Here is a 20,885-nt window from a genome sequence, read left to right as displayed (position 1 = left end):
TATTTTTACAGACTTGCAGAGATAATAACATGCACAAAAACAAGACAGAGCAAAACCAAGCAACAATATACAAAACAACAATAAACCAATGACCAAAGAAAAACACAATAAGAAAGAAAAGCTTGTAGTTAGTTCAAGGATTGCTTGTTGGCCTTTTGGAATGTTTTCCAGTCCAGTCTGTTGGGGCATCATGCCCTGGCCCCAAAGCCCAGCTTTTTGATTGGTTCTTTCCCTTCTCTTGGCCATTCCTATGTTCTCTGCTTCCTTCACCTTATCAACCCTCCTCTTCATCTATTTGAATCCCTGTCATTTTCTGAGCATCTTCAGTTTCTTTTTCGACCTCCAACCTCCTGCCCTTGCCACCTTCTTTACCAAATGGTTTCAGCCTCCAGCCATGAATCATTCTCCTATTTGCATCTATTTCCCTGGACAACTTACCACGAATGCGTCAAACTCCCTTACCCTCTCATTCACCAGCTCCCTCTTTGTGCCTTCCTTCATTTGTTAGTTAGTCTGTGGAAAGCGAAGTACCAGATAAAGAATGTGTGTAATTTTTCAGTTATGTTAACTATAAAACATATCTGTTAAACCCTAAGAACTGACTGCTCATTAGTTGACCGAGGGAGAGCAAAATTCTTGTCTTTGAGCAACTTGTGCACTGAAAATGGCAGAAGTTCTGCACTGTCATTAGATTCCATGCCACGCTGGGATTTTTAAAAGCACTCTGAGTTCCATTTAGATTTCTCATTTGGCATTTCTGGGGCACAGAGAATCTCTTGTCTGAACCTATCAAGTGCTTTAAAAATCTGTGCTTTCCCCTGAAAAAAATTCTAATAACTAGAAAAGATAACAAAGCAATCATTGATGATTATCACTATTATAAAACAGAGCTTGCCCTTTGGGGACTGGCCTCAATTTATGTGGCATTCCGAATGAATCCTTCCTGCAAGTCTGTTAATCACCACTCACCCACCTGTCAGAAGTTTGGAGCTCCCCTCTCAACTAACAACGATTCAATAAGAAAATGACCACTCCTGGGGACACCATGGCTCACGTAGACAGTTTCTTGAGTTCACTCAGGTAACTGTTCTGTTGTTTTTGAAAGGAAAAAAAACTACCTGAATAGAAAGCAAGAAGAGATGAAGATAAGAAGAAGTGGGGGGAGAAGGGAGGCAAAACTCCCATCCAAAAATAGAACCTTCCAAAGTATTTGTAATAACAATGAGGATTAGGTAACTTAGATTCCAACTATATTAAATCACATATCAGGCCTCTGTCCCCCAGTGCACGCAGACCCAACAGCCTCAATCCTATCAGGACCAAACAGCCCCTGGGGAAAGAAATCCTCCTGGCAGTGCGCCATGTGGGCTCTTATAAACGGTTAACCCTGGTAATGATCCAATCCAAGAAACATATTAATAATGACACAGAGAGACACATTTATTGTTGATTGTTGGGATAGTGGCAGATTTATTGCCAGCTTGCCAGGAGGGAGGGCTTGGCCCAGCAATGGTGCAATTAAAAGCAAATTGAGTACAGGGACGAAGAATCAATAATATAACAGGGCAAATTTAGTTTGCAAAATACAAATATAAATTAATTAACCTGAACACACTTGCTAACTGATCATTAATGTCTGCTTGCTGGCCAATTGGAGCAGATAATCCATCCCATTAAGTTGATGGTGGCAGGTTGGGTGCAGGCACTTGCCCTCCTCCTGCTCAGGCTGCCATCGGGGGCACCTTGTTTGGGAATGATTTCCAGTGCTACTCAAGGAAATTGGCGGCGTGTACACTTTCCCAGAAATACTAAATTACGGACTTATTTTAAAGATTTCTTTAAGAAGGTGTCTACTCAGTAGGTTTCTTTTTAGTGTCTTCATTGTGCAGGTCTCTCTGTGAGGCACAAGAAACAAGGACAATAAATCCACAATGGATCTTGTTTTCACGTTGACGCTTCTAGAAACCTCACAAAGTAACATTCTCAAAGTAACCTCTCTCCATTGATTCTTCCATCCTAAGAACAACTGGCATCTTCCCCCCCTAAATTATGCACAGCAGCATCTTTAAGACAGTTCACTATTGCAAAGGCTCTATGATATTCCACCTAAATTTGTTAAAGAGCTCCATACAGGGCAGTGCAATTCAGTTGACAACCCCTAAGCATCCATTCTTAATGCCTTCTCTAGTTTCAACCTCTTGTTTTTGACTCTCTGCTGGATTTCCAAACTGAGATATTCCACAAATATTTTAATCTGTTCCAAACCTTGGAGCAGCTGCTGATTTTGAATTGCTGACCTTTCAACTCACAGCCCAATTCATAACCGCAGTTTGAAACCACCAGCCACTCCTTGGGAGGAATACAGGGCTTTCTACTCCCATAAAGAGTTACAGTCTCAGAAACTCGCAGGGACAGTCCTACCCTGTCCTATCGGGTCAGATCCACTCAATGACAATAGCTTCACTTGACTTAAATCTTATGCATACTGAATTTTGAAAACATGACCCTGACTACATGAAGGTCACTAAATATTTATCTATTAGGTGAGGTTATGTATATTTACAAATTTAAATTATTTTCTGTGTGTGCAATGGCTACTTTACAGCAATAGCAATGCAAGAGAAAATATATCTTTGTATTTTCTGGAGCTGTTGATAGATTGCTCTCTTAGGACATAAGCAGTGTAAATTGTTCGAACATAACAGGCATTTCATTTTCTCCTCTATGTCAGCGATGATTTTGAGAAAGGCTTGATGATCGTTCTGTTTATTATAATGAAACTGCTAATAAGGCAGATGACAGGACCAAGATCTGCTATTTCTATTTTTGGTCAATGTATATATAAGCCAGGTGACATGATTGCTAGCACCTTCTTGGAATGCGATGAAGATTCTCTCTGTCCTGGCCTCAAAACAAGACCATATGCTTTCAAAACCCTATTCCCTCCAACGAAAATTTCTCCTTCATGGCACACAGTCATAGGAGTATTTTCTCGCAGCCTCTTATGTTAATTTCCTTTTGGAAAATACCTAGTGTTCCTAACTTTATAAGTAATATAAATGCTGCCTAAGTTATTGGTTTTAGATGGGAGTAATCCCCCCAAAAAACAAAACAAAACAGGAAAAAGCCCAGCTGGACAGAGCTTTCGTAGTACACATTTTCCCGCTAAGCAAGCATAGAGCAACTTTCTCTGAGTTAGTGCACCCAGTGGCGTCACCTGGGAAGGTGCTCTCTGGTCACTGAATTTTTTCATAAAAGCAGTTTGGCTCAAACCTCATTTTTGTGATGGCAAATTGAAGAGAACAGCGTGCGACTGTGAAATTTGGTTGCTCCTAGGGAAAAATGGTGCAGAAACTGTCCTGAAGTTGAACACAGCTTACAAGGACAGCGCTATGGGAAAAACTCAATTGTATGAGTGGTTTTCTCCTTTCCAAAAATATAAAATGTGGATTGATGACAAACCTTGCTGTAGACATCCATCAACTTCCTGAATGGATGAAAATGTGGACTCAGTGCATTTGGACTTTGTTCCACCAGTTCAGACTGTTAATCAAGCTTTCTATTTAGAGGTTCTGGAAAGATAGCACAACTATGTGTGACAAAGAAAAGCCTGATGTGTGGCAAATGGGGTACTGGTTTTTCACCAGAACAATGCATCTGCTCACACAGCCATCTCGGTGTGCCAGTGCTGGCAAAAATAAAGCATGCCTCTCTTGCCCCAAACACCTTACTCACCTGATCTCACTCTGTGAGACTTCTTTTTGTTTCTGTGAATGAAAAGGGACATGAAAGGACAGCGATTTGATGACATAGAAGAGGTGAAGAAAAAAACGAGTGAGGTGCTATCAGCCATGCAAGCAGATGAGTTTGAAAAATGTTTCCAAGAATGGAATCACAGAATTGACCAATGTATTAAGTGTAATGGAGAGTACTTTGAAGGTGATGAGGTTGTTATGTAAAACATTTAAATATATAGTTTAAAAAAAATTAGGGTTTGAGGGGAGTTACCCCCCTCCTAGTCCTCCCTCTATCCTCTTTTAGAGTGCTATGAAACCTACCTTTTAACAATGGTGGGGATGGAATGCCAATGTCACCGAAGACAAGACCATAAACCTGAAAACAGTTGCAGTGAGTGAGGTATGTGCATGTCTGTGCTTGCTCCATAGTCACACAGAAGAAATTCATTCTTCTCCTCAGTCAATGGAAATGGATTTTGCTAGGTGTCATAAAGTCAGTTCTGATTCATCGTGACTTAATGTACAACAGAAGGAAACACTGCCCAGTCCTGTGCCATCCTCACAATTGTTCTTATGTTTGAACCCCTCGTGGCAGCCATTGTGTCAATCCATCGTGTAGAAGGCCTTCCTTTCTTTTGCTTAGTCTCAACAGTGGAAATAAAGAGCTGCTAAAAGGTGAAAATCATGCTCTTATTCTCTCTTTGATATCCCCCCCAAAAAATAGGTTTGTAGGCTATGTTGTATCTTTGTCATCAACTATATGTAACCTGATGGAAAACAGGAAGCCAATTTTTTTTTGAGTATACAAAGTGTCAAAGCTACAAAGTAACTAAGTAACATCATCTGAGAGAAGAGCTAGGATTGCTGCACATTAAAGTTGAGTGTGCACCCCTTCCACACCAACCAGTTTGGCGACAGAGGCCAAACTCCATGGAATGCCCTGCTTGCGAAGGGTGAATGCTGAAGTGCCTGTCCTCCTCTGTTCAGTGCAGTTTATTCTAACAAAAGAATTCATTCCAGGTCTCTCAGTGCTACACTAGACTTAAGAGTTTATCCTAACCATGAAATAGTGCTAATATATAATGCATTTGGGTGGAGAGGATAGAAGCAAAAATTATCAGCTGGCAAAGTGAAGGCAAGGGTGCCCTTTCTTATCCATCAAACCAACGCCAACCAAGTCAGGAGAGTGCTCTGCTGTGAGTGAATAATGACGTAAGTCATCACCGGCTAGTTAGCATTCTGACACTAACTAAATGGTCTGCAGACCCTAGAAGACCCTAGATCATGAGAACCATTAAGAAAATATAAGTAAATCCTCTGATTACACCGACAGTCGGTGAAGAGGGAAGAGACTGAATGCACACACCCCTGGGAGGCCCAGGAATCATGCAGAAATATTACATTAAAGTTATAAAAGACATTTAATAGAAAGAAGTTCCGCATCGTCAATTCAACTGTTCTCATGTTAAGACAAAGGAAATGAAACGCAAAGAGATTCGTATACCAATGTTGTGTTATGGACTCCTTTCCTGGCATGTAGGGTAATTCTCCAACCTTGTTTTCAAATGGAAACATAAATAAATTAATTAATTAAAAGTAAAGCAACAAAACAAAACATACATTTAAAATAGGCAATAGTACGTATAAAGGTAATTGAATATACTGAATCGTAGTCTTAGCCCTAGGACAGAAAACCCAAAGGAAAAAAACGTCCCAAGACCATAGCCTGGGGATTAGGAGCTGAGCTCCTTGCGGAGAAAATGTCCGTCAGCCCAGTGCTGTCCTTTCCGCTCCTCCACCTGCCTCTGAGAAGAAGACATGCAATCATAATCCAAAACAGAGGCAGGATAAATTAAAGGTATTTCAGGTTGGCTGCTTGCTTTTCGTCAGGCACACAACTACACACGCTAATTTAAATGACTGTGATATTTGGGAGAAGAGGGGGAGGGTAACCCAAATAAAGGAAGAGCTGGGGGAAAGTCTTTGGCAAAGGCCTCCCCTGTGGAGCTGCTCTAGTCCCCCCTGTGCAAAGCCAAGGGCCCAGGCCTCTTAGTCCCCTGCGTACCTGATGGCCTCACTCTAGTGGCATTAGGTACGGGCTGCCCACGGCAATGCCAGTCGTTTGAAACCACCAGTGCCTCTTTGAGAGGAAGACGGAGCTTTCGACTCCTCTCAAGAGTTACAGTCTCAGACAGTAACGGGATTCATGCTTTCTTGGGGGTAAGGGGCAAATGGGGAGCTAATAATAAGGAGTCCAAGAATGAAGAAACTGTTCTAAAATTGATTGTGGTAATGATTGCGCAACTCTTGATATGATTGCACTATTGAATTATATGATATGTGGATTATATCTCAATAAAACAGGTTTGTTTTGTTTTTTTAAATACTGTAGACTTGCAAACCCACAGAGGCAGTTCTACCCTGGCCCCACAAGGTCTCTGAGTCAGAATCGACTTAACAGCAGTGAGCTTGGTTTTGGGGGGGCTACATACCCCTCCCCGCTGTCATGGGGCCAGTCTTCTTATCCCCTGCATAGCACGCAGCCTGCCTCACTCATTCCCACCCCACCCTAGCAAGCGCTTTATGAATGCACACTCCTCTTCCTGCTGTCGGTAGTCTTAGATCTTTTCAAACGGATTCTGACTCAGGGGTGCCCCATGACAGTGGAAATGCCGCATGCACTTTGTCTGGGCTGTGGTCTTTATTCAAGCCGATCATAACGTCTTTCTCTCACCCAACCCCCAAACCAAACTCGCTGCCCTGGACTCGATGCTGACTCAGTGATCCGCAGTGGGTTTCCCTGGCTGGACCTGTTCACAGGTTAGAAAGGCCAGCTTTGTCCCGCAGAGCTGCTGTGGAGTTCAAACTGCCTGCCCTGCAGATCACAACCCAGCTCATCACCACCATCCCCAGGGCTCCTCTTTCACCCCCAAAGCCACTCTTAGGCTACCAGTGCTCCTTTCTTATGGTGAAGAAAATGTTGGGTAGAATGAAAATACCTGGAATTAAGGAGTGGTTGGCCACTTACTAATGAGCCTCAGTAACGCAGTGATTAAGCACTCTGATGCTTACTAAAAGGTCTGCAATTTTAACCCACTAGGCCCTTCTGAAGAAGGAGATGCAATTCGCTATTATAACAATTTACAGCCTTGAAGACTCCTATGGGGACAGTCTGGGACTCTGTCCGAGAAGTTTGCTAGGAGTTGGAATCAGCTCACTGGTAGTGGATTCGATTTTGCTTATTGGATGTTGCTTGGTAGCTAGTCTAACTCAGAACATTTTCTTTGAATTCTCTCAATCTTGACTTGGAAAGTGGTGACATTCTATTCCATCTGGCAGGGCCTATGTGAAAAATAAAATAGAAAGAAATCACATGCAAAGTGTTATGTTGAGTATTTGTGCTTAGATTCTTCAGTCTTGTTTTCTAGAGGCAAATCTGAACCCAAATGTATAAATGTATAAATCTCGTGATGGGAGTTTTAAGCATTTAGTAGCTTCTTTATCTTAGAACAGCTTTTGAAGTCTCCTCCATATATGTAAAATGTCACTATGTGGCAGACTTAGAAGGGCTGAGGTTAAGAGTTTTGAGATAAGATTCACAGTTAAAGTAGCAGACACGGAGGCTGACTGAGACACATATAAAGAAGGGTTTTGCTGATTGGGAATAAAACGCCATAGAGTAAAAGCCTCTGTACCTTTCAGACTAAACTGGAGGGATCCAAGGCTCTCACCTATGTGGACGCCATGCTAAAAGAAACAAAATCACATGCATGCACAGAAATCACACAGGCTCATTTGTTGTGGAGTCACATATGTGAGAAACTCTTTCCCTCTGCATAAAAGGGAACGACAATTAGATCCTGAATTCTCCAAGGGACCAGTGCAGTTGAGTACTTACATGGGATAAAGTAGTAACATTTAAAATATCTATCCCTGGAGCATGAATTCCTAGCAAATTAATTATCTTCCTCTCTGCTTCTTACTCAGGCTTTTTATACCATGTCAGCAAGCTTTGTTTGGCCCCTTCTGCTAATTTTCTTTCTTGAATTGTATCCTCAATCTTTGTTGCCACAATGCAATACAAACAGAAGACAAAAAGGAAAACACACACACACACACACACAGCAAACAACAAAACAAAAATGGAGAATTCCCATCACAGCAGCCCGATCCCACAGGCTGTGAGGTACGCAAGAAAGTGAACATTCTTGGAGTCACATGGCCACAGTCCAAGACTCAACTGTGCCTTGTATGGATTGAAGACCCAGGCAGGTCTCTTAATAGGAGCTTTAGTTATCTGGTTTGCAAACTGGAAATAAGAGTTCTCAAACAGAAGCCTCACAGGAATTGTGAGCATCAAGGGAGCCAAAAATCTGTACCGGTCCTGTCAAGCACTAAAAGAATCCATACCATCACCTTGAAACACACCCACAAGGAAGCGCTTCTGCCCTCCGGGAACTTTTCCCTAAGCCACTTGGAGAACATCTGACTTACTACCATCCCATCTTCTAGAACAGGGGTTCTGAGCACCTCAGTTATATGGCATGGGCTGTTTTACCTCCTTCTGTTTAACTGATGAGCATTTGCTGAGTGCCGCAGACACTCAGCTAAGTGCTGGGGATAGAAAGGAATAAGTGACGCCTCCTTCTGTTTTCTATGAAGAGTTCATAGAAAACGTATCTACTCTCAAGCTGGCAAATCCTTGCTGAATCTCAAATACACCCCTCCGGTCTTAAGTTCTTCCTCTTTTCCATGATTATAGTATCTCTGAGATATGTTTGCCATTTCTTTATCTTTCAATCTAGTAAGTCTGACTTTGGTTCTGAGTGGAACTTAGTCCTAACTCCCCGACTGTCAGCGACAAGAACATCCTATCCCCCAAATCAAAACCCCCCAGCGGATGCCTTGGGGATCCTGCTCTCTTCCATTTCTAGTGCACACCAACTCCGGAACTTGCCTTCTCCATTTCTACAGATGATGTCTACAGTCCACTCTTAGTAATGCTTTTGGGTATTGGAAAGATCCCTCTATCTACATTTGTGCCCCAGGCTTCTCTCCACTTGATCTCATCAGCTTCCTGATTGATTTTCCCACCCTGACTAATCCAACCCCACACTGACACTTCCTGTTGCTCTGAATTCGTTTAACACCCAAGGAGACAGTGTTGAGCACACTCTCTCACCCTCATATGGTGCCTTGAAATTATCTCACTATCCCCTAAGTGGCAAAGACGCCCTTCTGGTATCGATGATAATATTTTAATGAAAGCAACTCCTTTTCTCAAAGAGGAGAGATTGGAAATGAATTCCATCAGACAAGTGGCAAAAGCCCCCTTGGAAAGCCATGGAGAACAGACTCAGATTTTGTGAGCAAACATCTCTCAGCCCTGCCCGTGTAAGTAAGCAGAGAGCCACGCAGTCAGAGACCCTCTGGGGTGGCTTTTCCTTCTCCTAATGGCACCTGGTTGGCAGAAGGAATGAAATACTAACATTCACAAATGGACAGAAGACACATAAACACATTTTGGTAAAAACAAAACAAAACAGAAATGTTGTCACTCTGAAATTTTTCAGTTTTTCTCCTTGCAAAATCAATACCAATCAGCAGTTTGAAATTAAAGGAAAGATTAGACCTTAGTTTTATACATACCGTATTGTATTCCAAAAGCTTTATACTCAGCCTGATAAATCTTCTTTAAGAGGATTAAGAAACTTTCATCATCTTTATCTGACCTGAACCAACACTAACTCTAAAAAATTCATGTATAGACTGGACACAAGCCGATAGCTGCTGGGAAGAAGGAGGACTCTCCGGCCTCTTTCTAATTGAGCAGTGGCGTCTCGGCTTCAACTGGTAGATACTCAAGTCATTTTCAAACAAACAAAACAAGTCACCTCGTGGCTACACAAGGCAGAACAGAATCCATTTGCTAAGCTCCATTGTCTCTCACTTCTCTGTTAATATAAAGACCAATCTGCCAGTGATTCCCATTGACTGTGCCCTTTTCTCATTCCCCCTCCCCAGCCTTCTGGTTTCCAAGAGCTACCACAGATAGGCCAGAGTGGTGACAGCCCCTTGACCTCAAACCTGGGAATTGTGAGGAATTAAAAACCTAGCACTGACAGCTCCCCTAGTCTGCATCCCTTTGCTTTCAGATGTTGTCTGACTGAGAGCTGTGTGTTCCACAAGGGGACTCCACAGACCTGTACATTCACCCTGACTTCTCTCTCTATCCAGACCAAGGGATCCTTCAACACCCTGTCCACACCCAAAGCCCTTTATGGCCCATATGGAGTTCAACATGCTCACACGATCTGTCTTACTTCCTGAAAAGCAATTGCCCTGTTCTGCTTGAGTCTGTTCCTGTACAGTGTTTGACAGTTCTTTTTTATTTCAGTGCCACATATCTGAATTTGCACATAACTTTGCAGTCAAGGCCACCAGAGGTGCCACTGAAGTGACACTTCAAATGCTGAAAATGTTCAGCTTCTCTGAAACTAAGCCCTGATGGCAGGTGTGAGGACAAGAACTCACAGCCCCTTGTATTTTCTACCCTCAGGAACTCTCCACAGACATCCCGGCTTGTCTCAGATGAATGATCTCTCCCAGGGTCTCGACCCTCCTCTAAGAAGCACCAGGCACTGATAATTGTCCCTCAGTCCAGCTGGCAGGCAGTCCATAGCTGCAAAACAGTTATCCATTACCATTACCAAGTCATACTCAGGATGGGACATGCATAAGGAATGGAAACAGCAAAGCACGTAGACACCTGTCATAGGAGAGGCTGATGTGGGCATCTGAAAATATATAGGGGACAGCCAGATGCTCTCGCTTCAACAAAGGCAAAACTTCAAGCAGTGTAACAGGGGCAGGGGCTGCTGCTGCACAGGGGCCACGGCAGACCGGTCTCTGAGCCAGCAGCACAGGCCACTACAACAGGCCTACAAAACCCTCATCTGTGCACATAAGAGGGAGAGAACCGAAGGCTATTCTCACAAAGGGCTGTTTTAGGCAAAAGAAAAAAAAATGTCCATCCTAAATTTTACAGATAAGTGAAGCAGAGATAGATAATAGTCCTTACTCAAAGATTTTTCGTGAAACCAAGGGAAATGAGAAAAATAATAAGCTTCCACATGGGAAGACAGATAAATTGTTAAAGCGACAGAACACAAAATGAGGACCTGATACGTAACCCCCCACATGATTCACAATAAAAAGTTTCCCAACAAAAAGACACAGGGAGGGCACGTAGCTGACCTATTGCAGAAACTTAAAACAAGGCTCTGTTGAATACATGATCAGTGAGATCTAGTAAATGGTTGCTCGTAAAGATGAATACACACACCTGGGCTCTCTCCGATAGCAACATCTATGCCCCATGTTGTCAGCACTGGAGACGTGGAGGAAGGTCTCACACCAAGATGCTTAGTATAAGGTGAAAGGTATGTCACTGGGCGGTGCCAGCTCATGATTTAGAACTTCATTCCTACCATAATCAACACCTTACAGAATTTATTTTGCATGGCAAAGTCTTGGTTGGGTAGTTAGAACTCAGTTCAATTTTGGATCGCTACTTTGCTTTAAAGGAGTTGTTGGGTGCTCAAAACTACTAACTACATGGGTTTTCATTCTGAATATTTAATAGCTATCTGTAGCTCCTACGTTTTTCAAATCCTCTTTTCCTACAAAGTGAAATGTAAATAAAAACTCAAGAAAATGTATTTGCATGGCACTCTGATTAGGTACTGATTCTGATTTTTTTAAAAGAAGATTTCAATAGGATATGAGAATTCTGCAACCCTTCTTTTTTAATCTACAGATTTTTTCCCCAATATAGACCAGGAGATATCATTTTGAGCAATTTGCCTCATGGTCCGGACTCCCTGAGGACAGAAAATATGTGCAGAAACATGGCCAGCAAAGCCAGAAAAAGGTGGACCTCCCAGTTCTCAGAAGCCTCTGGAATTTCCCCTGCATATCAACTCTACAAAAACTAGTCACAAGTCCCTTGAATTTTAGCATCAGTATTATAAAGTTTTATTCAGAAATAAGTCTCAAACAAAATTAAGGCACAGAGTAACACATGACATATCTCTTCCCAATACCGTAGAGCCAAGCTTATGCAAGCACAAGTACTTGCCGAATCACTTATTCATGGGAACAGAAGGTAAACTTGAGAAACTTTGTGAAAACAATTGGTCCTTGTTTTAAAAACCATTATATAGAAAAGAATACAGAAGTTACACTCAGGTTCTGATTCAATAGAGGAAAATGACTTTGTTATTATTATTATTTTGTGCAGATATTAATAGAAGCAAAGACCGCTTTCTCTCCACATTCTTCATTAAAGTAATACCAGGCCCCCGGTCCAGCTGGGACTTACCTTGCACAATGAGGTGAACCCGGGATGTTTTGGGATGATTATCTGTCTGCACAGAGCAGGTATATGGGCCTTCGTCATATACGTCCACATTTTGGATCATGATACTGTACTGGGTTGGTGTGTTGACCAAGATGATCACACGGGGGTCTATTGACCACTTGTCATTCCCAGCATAGAGGATTGTACTGCGGTTGAGCCAGGCCACTCGGGTGACACGGTCATCGATGGTGCACCTGTGAACAAAGGAAGATTGAAATATGGAAAGATTATAAATCTGATTGCACTTCTAAGAAGTACATGAATCCACACGGCCCAGTACTAAAGGGAGACAATCAATTATTAAAATTTCCTAAATATAGAGAATGCTGTCTGGAATCATCCTAAAAAAATGATACAAAATCATTTCTATTTGAGTTAGGAACATGTGATGTGAATATCTTGGCCAGATATTTGCTTTCTGTCCTATTTTCCCTTAGGCTTTTATGAAAATTAGTTGATGTATCTTGAACACATTTAGCATCTCGTAGGAGACTTGGCTCAAGGACACAGCGGAAAGAAAGTAAATCAGTATTTCAAATAGGTCACAGATGATTCACAATGCAAATACTTAACTTGCAGTTAATCAGAAACGAAACATATTTACCTCCAGAACACAGTAGTGTTAATAATCAACTTGTACCCTAAATTGCCCAAATCTGCCAAACTAGCATGTATAACATGGGTTGGTAAAAGTCACCACAGAAAGAAAAGCATGAGCGATCAGTGGCTATTGCATGATATTTTTGGAGAGGGGGGAAAAGGAAAATTGCAGATAGCATGTCGATTAAGAAAGGGAGCTATGCAGTTTATATCTTATTATCTCTTATTATCTGGCTAATGAGCTGACGCCCACCTCTCATCTCACGATCCAAAACCACAAACATCAATGAGATTTGGTTTGGTTGGGTCTGAGGGGACCCTGGTGGCAGCCTGGTGGCAGACTTGGCTACTAACCAAATGGTGAGTGGTTGGAGCCCACTCCAAAGGAGAAAATCCCTGGCATTTCGCCCTAATAAAGATTTCAACCTAGAAACCTTTATAAGGCAGATCTGGTCCTGGGAAGAACACCACAACAAGAATATGACCTGCAGGCTAAAGGAACTTCACAGTCAGGAAGAACATTTGCAAATGTATCCCAAGAACTAAGACGACGGGAATGGAGACTTGAGAACACAGACTTCTTCACAAACGCAAGCTTACATTTCAGTGCAGCGCTATAAGGTTCTGAGCACCCTGCCTATTACTCCTGGAAGGAAACGTGAAATCTCTGTTGTTGTGTACAGGCACAGGGCGCTTTGCAATCACAGCTAAATTGCTTCACCCTGGTAGCAAAGTACTAGCAACAATAGCATGAGAATATCTTTTGGAGGAATGTAGGAGACTCCAGTGGAAACCACACTGCCAGACACTAGAGGGCAGATCCAACGTTTAAAGGGGGTAGAGTTCCTTCTGAGGGACTCTGAAATAACAAACTGACTGCTATCCAGCCAATGCTGATTCATTGTTACCCCCTGTGGTTTCCGAGACCATAAATGCTATTGGGAGAAGAAAGCCCAGTCTTTCTCCTACGGAGCTTTGGGTGGTTTTGAACCGACAACCATAAGGATTGCAGCCCAATGCATAACCATTACACTACAAGGGTTCCCCAAGGACTATAAAGAAGGTAAATGTAAAAGGCCCTGGTCACACACACGTTGTGAACACACTATTTGCCTCTACAAAGTGCCTCAGCGTCAAGGGTCTCCAATGAAATCATCCTATTGGAGCTATCACATGGCTCAGTAAGAGGAGAAAGCATGGCACAAGGAGAGCACTCTGCCCAGGCAGTGGAGGTTTGGAAACATTATTAGAGTCTAGTTTTGACATCTTAACTTGCTCAGATGAAGGCCAGTTAGGGGAAGACAGCCACAATTACAGGGGTGGGGTTGTTTGTTAGGTACATTCACAATATGGCAAAAGGATTTTTTTCCCTCTATAAACCTTAAAAACTTTTTTTCAATTCCAGAAGTAAGCATTTTCAAATATGTTGATGAAGGCATTATGTGGTGGCATAAAGACCCAAATGACAATCACTGGGAATTTACTCTAAGCAGTGAGTGTGGCCTTTGGAGGTTTTCCTTCCCTCCCGACATCGTGCTCATAACAGACATATATTCCTAATAAAACCGTCGATTTTTCTTGACCTGAACTAGAGGGAGACTCTGTCATTTCTAATAAAACTGCTTTCCACCCGACGTGACCACAGATATTGCTGAACACAAGAACTCGGATCTCTTTTTGGTAACATTTTCTAATTTTCTGCCATCTGTGCACATTGAATGATGTACTTTACAGAACTGAGATTTTGTTGTAGAGGCTGACAAGCCTCCTCTTGGTTCTCCTCCTCTTCTGTCTCCACATTATCACCCCCACTCCCCACTTTCTCTCTCCCTTCAACTTCCCTTTTTCCACATGGCTCATCTGCTCCCACTCCTGACAAGATAGCTTGTGTTAATACCCTGATATGTTCTCGTGTACTTCTTTCCCAATACCAGTAATTTTATATCTTGTATATACATTTCCATAGATAAGTAGCACAGATACATATGTATGTTGGTAGGATTTTATTGTGGCCTAATATATAATAATAGTATTGTATCATACACACGTCTTTTCATTTTATGTGTTAATAAACTTTTAACTAAGAATGACTTTAGATTTATGAAAAGATATACAGATTGCATATGGTGACATCTGTCAAATTCCTATTGCTATCTCTTTTATCAGACATTCGTCATTTCAACCATCTCCTGTATACTTCAGGGATTCCGTGTCCTCCCTCTGCTTTTCAGCCATCACTGTTAGTCTCCATGGTTCTCAGCATCTTATTAGAAGCTCACCGCCCTCTAGGCATTGTGCTTGTCTTTTCCCTCTACCTCATCCTCCCCTGGTAACCTATTCTAGATCTTTTTTTTAAAAGTGGGATCCTACAGTTTTCTTTTCTTTTGAAGCTGATTTATTTACCTCAGCATAATATTTTCATAGTCCATTCACATCGTAGATTATAGAAGGTCTTTTTGGGGGCTCAGTAATATTCCATTGCATACCACATTTGTGTCTTCACTCTTCTGCTCATGGAGATTGAGGCTGGTTTCATCTTTGGGCCATTCATATTGGAATTGTTAGCTTACATGTTTCATTTTCTGTGTGAAATTGCCAAATTATTTTTCACAGTAGATGTGCCATTTGATGTAGTGGTTACACAGCAGGCTACTAATCACCAGATCAGACGTTCGAAACCGTTGGAGTGCTCTTTGAGAGAAAGGTGAGGTTATCTATTCCTGTGAAGAGCTACAGTTGTGGAACCACACGGGGACAGGTCTACTCCATCCTGCAGGGTTACTGTGAGTCAAACTAACTCGATGGCAATGACTGTGATTTTAATTTTGGTTTACCAGAAATAGATAAGGTTTCCAATGTCTCCACACTCTGGGTAATAATTATTTCTTTCCGCCCCTTTATTCCTCCTTTCCTTTCTTTTCTGTTTCCCCTAAAATATCTGCCTTCTTTTTCCCCTTTCTCTTTCCATCCCCACTTCCCTTCCTTCCTCCCTTTCATTTCTTTCTTTTTAAAATCAAACCATCGTAGGGGGTGTGGAGTGATATCTCATTATGGTTTTGATTTGCATTTCTTTAATGACTAATGATATTAAGCAACTTTTCATGTGCCTGTTGACCATTTGAATTTTTTCATTGTGAAATGTCTGTACATATCTAGCTGTTGATTGGATTATTTGTCCTTTTGTTACTTTAATTGGCTGCATAATATTTATGACATGAATGTGACACCTTCTAGCATGTTCTTCTCTTTAATTATTCTCTAAACTTTCCCTCTTTCCCAGCAACACACACTTTCATCTATCCTCCAACAATGTTAGTAGGAAGAGAAAATCTTTCCTAAATATACTTTTAATTGTGTTTGAATGCATTCACGAGCTAGAAAGGACACCCTCAGTGAGGTATGAATGTGTATTAACTCTGTTGTGAAGGGAAAGAAAACCACAACTGAGGATATTTCTAAGTAAGCCTAAGATTGGTGACATGAAATTTGGGAGCCAACTACATAATTATTTGGACCTAACAATTCAGGGAACATAAAAATGGGCCTTGCTCACCTTTAGAGCATGTGTTACTAACATAAGGAAAAATATAGTCATGTTGATTCCTCCACATCCTGAGACACAATCTTCTCCTTTTGCCCATTTTTCTTCCGTGTGTAACACAGACCCTTTCCATTTCTCTTGGGAATTTATCATATTTTCTGCTAATTGCTTTTGAAAGCACGAAATATGATAAATTCATTCATTCTCAGTTGTAAATTATTGATAAAGGTAAATACACAACTTTCTGAATAATGATTGTATTTTCATAATGGAGTAGTTCCTGTCTGAACGATTCCTAAAGAAGGACGTTCTAACTAGAACTCCAGGCATCAGCAAGCCATAGAGTGGGTGGCAAATTGGGGGAGAAAAAAGGAACTGTCTATGAAATGACAGGTATCCAGATGACAGAGTGCAAAGAAATACTCATGCTTATTTTAATACCAAGATAATTTTGAAAAATTATGTACTCTCTTGAATGTTTTATAATGGCAAAAAATTAAATTATATCTGCAATAATATAGGATGCATTGCTGACCTATAGAAATGTTTCAAAAATAAACATGACAAAATATACATAGACATTTTTAGTTTACCATCAAATACATACATATTCAATATAATTTAAGTGGAGTGATTACACATCCATGATCATCCATTTTTAAAATATAGGGACAAAATTGCTTTTAAGTCATAAAATGAGCAAATTGCTTTTTCAACTTTAACTCATATGACTATAATACAACTATGAATAAGCTTCTTTTACTGTCTGCTGAACAGCAAGAAAAATATAACTCATGGAGTATCTGAATACAAGATACTTAAGCATTTCAAAACCTGATCTTTTTCATTGCTGTTTACATTCATAGCACTGTTTTGGACACTCATTAGAATGAAGCACTTAGAGAGATTTCCTGATATAAAATAAGGGAAAGCATATAGGACAGTTCAGAAAGGTTAATGATGCAAATTTCTGATTCCTTAAAACTCTTAGGGAAATTTAAAATGATTACTTTACAAGTTTGTTTTACCTACAGGTCCTTGATAAAACACAATTCATTTAAAATCTACCTCAAGTCACATTTAAAATTATATTGTACTTACATATAGCAATACCAAGAAGATGAAGAAACATCTTTTACAATCCTCCTAATAACTTTGAAATATGCTGTCTTATTATTCATATTTTACATATGAAAAAGCTAGAGAAGTTTATAGCTGTTATATACTAGTTTATAACTGGTATATATTATATATACACACCTGGTATATATTATATTTTATATTATATTATCTGGTGTGTGTGTGTGTGTGTGTGTGTATATATATATATATATATAGCTGGTATATATTAGAACAGAGAAGTGAAATGTAAGCAACTTGTTCTAGAGTTCCTATATTTAACTACTGGACACTATAGTCCCTGGTTCTCAACAAAGAGGTACCCAGGGTTTGAAAAGCCCAGTCGTAAGGCCAGCAGCATTTGGTCAGTGTTATGCAATTATTTTCAGATTTATTGAATGTAGTCTTCTATTCTTATACAAGGTGAACTAGAGAAGGTGAATCCAAGGTGGCAAACTAAACAGATGCTCTATGTAGAGCTTTGACAGCAAAACCTTGTGAAACCAAGTGTAATTAATACAGATAATAATCCTGAAACGCAGAAATTCAAGTGAGAAATTAAGAAGTAGCTCAAAATATGTGGATCTTTGTGAGAGCAAGTCGCCACAGCTTCCTTCTGAGGGGCAGTTGGGGCATTCAGACAGTGGGATTTGTGTTGGTGGGACAGGCTCGATAAGCTGTGCCTCTAAAGCACCTGACGCTAAGGTAGTCTTCCCTCTAGTTCCCTGTCCTCAGAACAGACACTAACCTTAGAGGATCAAGTGTTGTCTACGGGAGATTTCATCACACTGCTGCATTCTTTTTAAAAACACCATATTCCTATGGGAAAAATCAACCCCGAGAGAGCGCTGGTTAGGTGCTTGGCCGCTACTTAAAATGTGTTGATCAGTTTCTCCATGGGAGAGAGAGGTGACATTCTGTTTCCAAGGAGATTTTCAGTCCGGGGCCCAATTGCTTAGTTTATCTCTGTCCAATGACATTATAATGAATCATTTTGGTTTGTATTGGTAAAGAAAGGTATGAAGCAAAATATGGCACAGACAAATTTATGGAAAAATTATAAGACTTTAGCTCAGAAGAGTTAATGTTTGTTTATAACACTTGATAACTGCACAGCATTGAAAATCCCACTTTACCTATTCACAATTAATTTCTGATTTGCAAACTACATTTATTAATATTTCCTCAGTTGTTTTATCTACGAAGTAATTTATCTTAGAAGGCTTGAAACATAGTAAGAGCAGGTCAGCAAATATCAGTTTCACTTAATGTAATCAGGAAATTACTTTTATGGATCTAGTAGGTGTGCCTGTGTCTTGCCTCTGAGTGTGTATGTTCATAAAAAGGTTGTACACTCTTCAAGAAACATCATCTGACTCCAGATATTCCAGCCCTTGTATAATGTTTAGTTTAGAGTAGATACTCAGTAAATACTGTAATTATCTGGGTTTATTAATTAAATGTTATTTTTTAAAATTGCATTAGTGATTTTTTTCATTTGTTTTTGTGTACAATTATAAGAATTATATCATATTGTACATTAAAATTCACACACAAAAATAAGGAGCTCAAATGGTAATGAAAGGAAGATATTGACCACTGTGAATTTCAAATAAATAAAAAGAAAAATGGCTTAATCCAGGTACCAAGATACAGGGTCAGAAAATCTCCCAGAGGAACATAGGCTATTGAATATACATTATAAAGAATTTTAAAAAATTTGTCCTTAGGCCCTTTTAGCAGTGTAAGCAATAGATCAAGTAAATGACAGGCAAAAATCAAAGGAAACACTCTACAAGAAATCAAGGAAACAATAAGAAAAAATTAAAATAAGACATGGAATATGGGAAACAATACAAAATAGAAATTAGAAATGAAGAAGATCAATAAGAAAATTTCAGAAACAGCTTATTTATTAGATAAGCAAAATATAGAATTGAATAAATGAAAGACATTCACTCACTCATTAACCCCACGGGGTCCATTCCAACTCATCACAACCCTAAAGGACAAGGTAAACGTTCTCTTGTATGTGTTGGAGACTATAGACCTTTACAGGAATAGACAGCATCATTTCCCACCAAAAATTTAAGGGGAGGTTAGCAAAATTTAAGATAAAACCCTTAATACTAATCCATTTGATGTGCAATCAGCTAAAAAAAGAACAACAGCAACCTATCAACAGAACATCAAGTAAGACAATGACCTACATCAACTCACCAAGCATAGCCTTACAACTAAAGTGTCAGAAAGAGCAAACCAATTTGGGTCTCGAACCCCTGGTTCTCCAAGGAAAGAGTGGCTGAGTGAGTCAAACACCGGGGAGGAACAATGGGAAAAATCCACAAGTGCACATCGAGTAGACTGGCGAGTATTTCAATGGCTGGTAATGAGCTAACCTACTCAGCCCACAGGGCAGGAAAGTTTCTGGATACTGACAACAAGAAAGGGGAATATGTTCCTTCCACAACACAGGGCCATCCTTGGTGCCTGACAATAAAAAACGTGGGCTCCCTACTTGTTCCCCACCCTTTGCCCCCAGGAGAATGGAGAAGGGAATGGCATCCGGAGGCTGGTTGTACCCACACTTCCACATCCCAAGGGCTCTGAGTGCAGACTAAAAGAGCATGAACCAGGTGGAACACTGCACAGCACGGGAGACAAGTGAAGAGGGGACTGCATCATCCCAGGGTCTCAATGGCACTTTCGTTTCTGGAGGAGACGCTGGCCAGTATATCTGTAGCTCCGCCACTGCAGAGACCAGGGTTACTCACTCAACCCTCGCTTTCAGCTCCAGTGGAAGGTTCTTAGAGTGCCCAAGATCTAAAGTAGCTGTGAAAACTGATGGGGCTGGGACTTTTTTGTTCCCATTGCTTCTTTTTTATTTTGGCAAACCACTAGCACAGTCAAATGCAGGGCAGGCCCAACACTGATAGATACACACTTGATGTCTACAAAAGTCAGTCACAGAGCAGGGGTTTTAAGGGGGAAACCCCCAAAAACATAAGATGGGGAAAATGCCATTCCAGAATTGTACAGAACTCAAAAGGGATAGGCCCACCAAAGTAAATGGCCAGAGTATATCACAAGCAAACTTTCTAATATGTAAGACAAGGAATCACAAGTGCGGCATGGAAAAAAGCTAACTTCTTGACATAGGGGAACCCACAAAACTAAGTTTCAATATTTCATAAGAAACCATGAAAACAAGAGGACAATGGCATGACATATATATATATATAATTACTAAAAAAATATTACTAACCAATAATCATATGCACATATCCTATAAAATAAGGGAACGATTCAGGAATTTCTAGCAAAAGGAGAAATTAAAGAAATTTGTGAAAACGACACACCTATCAGAAAATACGAAGGGGATTTTTTGGACACACAAAAAAATCAATAAAAATAGCAGTAATCAACTTAAAATAAACATACAGGACTCCCCTACCCAAATGTCAAC

At 40.5% G+C, this 20,885-nt stretch overlaps 1 protein-coding gene across 4 annotated transcripts in view; it reads right to left on the bottom strand.

Annotated features, from left to right (window-relative positions):
- The window catches only part of OPCML (opioid binding protein/cell adhesion molecule like), a 1,483,171-nt gene that overhangs the window by 333,033 nt on the left and 1,129,253 nt on the right, over positions 1-20,885 (bottom strand). For all 4 annotated transcript variants that reach the window (XM_045295297.1, XM_045295298.1, XM_030887036.2 and 1 more), the window contains one exon: positions 12,121-12,353. In XM_045295297.1, coding sequence (XP_045151232.1) covers positions 12,121-12,353 — 233 coding nt within the window. The remainder of the gene's footprint in view (positions 1-12,120; positions 12,354-20,885) is intronic.

Source organism: Echinops telfairi, unplaced genomic scaffold (genome assembly GCF_000313985.2).
Source record: "Echinops telfairi isolate 266 unplaced genomic scaffold, ASM31398v2 ScPeMD7_5592;HRSCAF=6446, whole genome shotgun sequence".
Taxonomy (NCBI): Eukaryota; Metazoa; Chordata; class Mammalia; order Afrosoricida; family Tenrecidae; genus Echinops; species Echinops telfairi.
The sequence above is the reverse complement of the archived record's forward strand: the minus strand, read 5'-3'. Positions and strand labels throughout refer to the sequence as shown.